At 32.0% G+C, this 2,500-nt stretch overlaps 1 protein-coding gene across 5 annotated transcripts in view; it reads left to right on the top strand.

Annotated features, from left to right (window-relative positions):
• srfb (serum response factor b) overlaps positions 1-2,500 on the top strand; it is a 29,883-nt gene that overhangs the window by 22,313 nt on the left and 5,070 nt on the right. For all 5 annotated transcript variants that reach the window (XM_058794909.1, XM_058794911.1, XM_058794912.1 and 2 more), the window contains exon 5: positions 1,032-1,148. In XM_058794909.1, the coding sequence (XP_058650892.1) occupies positions 1,032-1,148 (117 nt within the window). The remainder of the gene's footprint in view (positions 1-1,031; positions 1,149-2,500) is intronic.

Raw genomic sequence — 2,500 nt, 5'->3', positions numbered from 1 at the left:
TTTCCAGCCACATAATTTCATGCAAATTTTGGCATATTGCGTAAACAACACTGATATGCAAAATGCACATGAAATCTTAAAACATAATTTTTTATTTCATAAGAAAACATGCATTAGCTATGATGGAAAACACATTTACTGAATGAATTCCTGATGCACAACAAAAAACTACATTCATTACATTAAGTATCAAAATAATTCAAACTGAAATAAAAATTAATTTAAACTATATAGACATTTTTTAAAAAACAAAAACTAATAAAAATGACAAAACAACAAAATTACTAAAACTTTAAAAATAAAATGAAATTCAAAATATTAACAAACTCTATAATAGTAACTCTCTACTAATATAATACTAAAGCAAACCATGATCAATGTTGAAAAATATTTGTGTTCAAATAATTAAGTAATTTATTATGAACCAGTATAATTTTACTATAATTGAGATACTATTATACAGCTTGATATTTGGAATTATGTTATATTTTTATATTTTCTGTTTTCATTTGAATTATTATAATTTTTTTTTTGTGGGTGATTTTTGCAAGCTTTTTTTTTTTAAAATATGTCTGCGTTTTGCTTTCAGTTTCAGTTTGAGTTATTTTAGTACATCAAGTTAAATGAAATTGAGATGTTGCCTTGGGAACTAGCTGAAATGAAACAAGTTTGGAATTTTATATTTTATTTCAGTTCAAATTGATTTCATTTTAAGAAAATGGTTGTAGTTCTAGTAACAGCACTGTTTTGAGCACATGAGATGGAAACGGTGCTTTATTTGCAAATGTTTAATGCAGTATTCTAAGTTTGATTCACAGACGTGAATGTAAATAATAACTAGAGATCGCTGCATCTCTGCTGGAGCTCATCGTTGAGATATTCTGGAGAGTTTTGGTCTCTGGTGTAATAAAGCTCATCACGCTGCTGCTGTGTTCGCTCATACATCCGCTTTGATCAGTATCGCATTCACTGCCACTGATGATCAGGTTGAGCTCACAGGAAGTGTGTGTGTGTGTGTGTGTGTGTGTCAGGCGGAGCAATGGCACAGCAGCTCCAGACCATCCAGGTCCAGTCCAGCGGTCAGTCGGGCTGCATCAGCACCAGCGCCAGCAGTCCAGAGATCTCTCAGAGCAGCACAGCCTCCACGGGTACACGCACACTCACACACATGCACGCACACACACACTCACACTCACACACGCACTCACACACGTGTACGCACACGCACACTCACACACGCACTCACACACACATGCGCACACACACATGTTTACTTAGCTATCTAAATAGGGACATCCCATAGGCGTAATGGTTTTTATACTGTACTTACTGTATGTGCATTGTGTTTGTCATTATACACATCTATGTCCTGAGTTGTCACAAAAACATGCACACACACACAGTTATACACACACACACACACACACACACATGTCTGGTTTGCTATCATTGTGGGGACTCTCCATAGGCGTAATGGTTGTTATACTGTACTTACTGTATGTGCTATTGTCCTACACCAACCCTACACCTAAACCTACCCCTTACAGGAGACTACAGGCATTTTTACAATTTCAAAAAACCTTTGTTTAGTTTATTTTTAAACCGGTTTTACAAATGAGGACGTCCCCAAAGGGAGGTTTTTGGAGATTTTGTCAGGTTTAGCTCACTTTTGGTTACAAATTTGTCCCCAAAATATGGTTAAGTAGGTACACACACACACACACACACACACACTACACGCACACATGCACACACACTCACACTACTGCACGCTTTATTCTGAGCTTAGATATACCTTTTATTTATAGAATTTCTGCTTTAGTTAGAGTTTTAGTCATTTTGTTGTGCATTTTTATTTTTTTAATGTCTGTATAGCTTTATATATTTTTATTTGTTTTTATTTTATGCTTTAAAGTTTTAGTAATGTTGTTGTGCACTTTTGTCATTTTATTTTATTTTTTAAATATGTATGTGTGTGTGTGTGTGTGTGTATGTATATGTGTATATATATATATATATATATATATATATATATATATATATATATATATATATATATATATATATATATGTATGTATATATATATATATATATATATATATGTCAAAAATGCACAAAAAGTTACTATATATATATATATATATTACAATTTTAATTAAAGTTTTAGTCTTTATATTATTTTCTGCTTTAAAGTCTTAGTAATTTTTAAAGTTTGAGTAATTTTGTTGTGCATTTTTTGAGATCTTTAACTCAATGAAAATGGCATGCTTCCATGGCTACTAACTAAAATAAGTTTATAAGTAACAGAAATGTTTTTTTGTTTTTTAAGTTTTTGCCAACTATATCATTGCCCTGCATTATATTTGCTGAAAGAAGTCCAGTGGTCGTTTCTTTCTAATTTTGGGCTACTGATTGCAAAAATAGTGTCTATTTTGCTCTTTCATATCACACTTTCTTACAAAACATGATGCATTTAGTTTCATTTTTGCTTTCAACAAG

Source organism: Onychostoma macrolepis, chromosome 13 (genome assembly GCF_012432095.1).
Source record: "Onychostoma macrolepis isolate SWU-2019 chromosome 13, ASM1243209v1, whole genome shotgun sequence".
Taxonomy (NCBI): Eukaryota; Metazoa; Chordata; class Actinopteri; order Cypriniformes; family Cyprinidae; genus Onychostoma; species Onychostoma macrolepis.
Note: the sequence above shows the minus strand (reverse complement) of the source record. Positions and strands in the feature narration are given on the sequence as shown.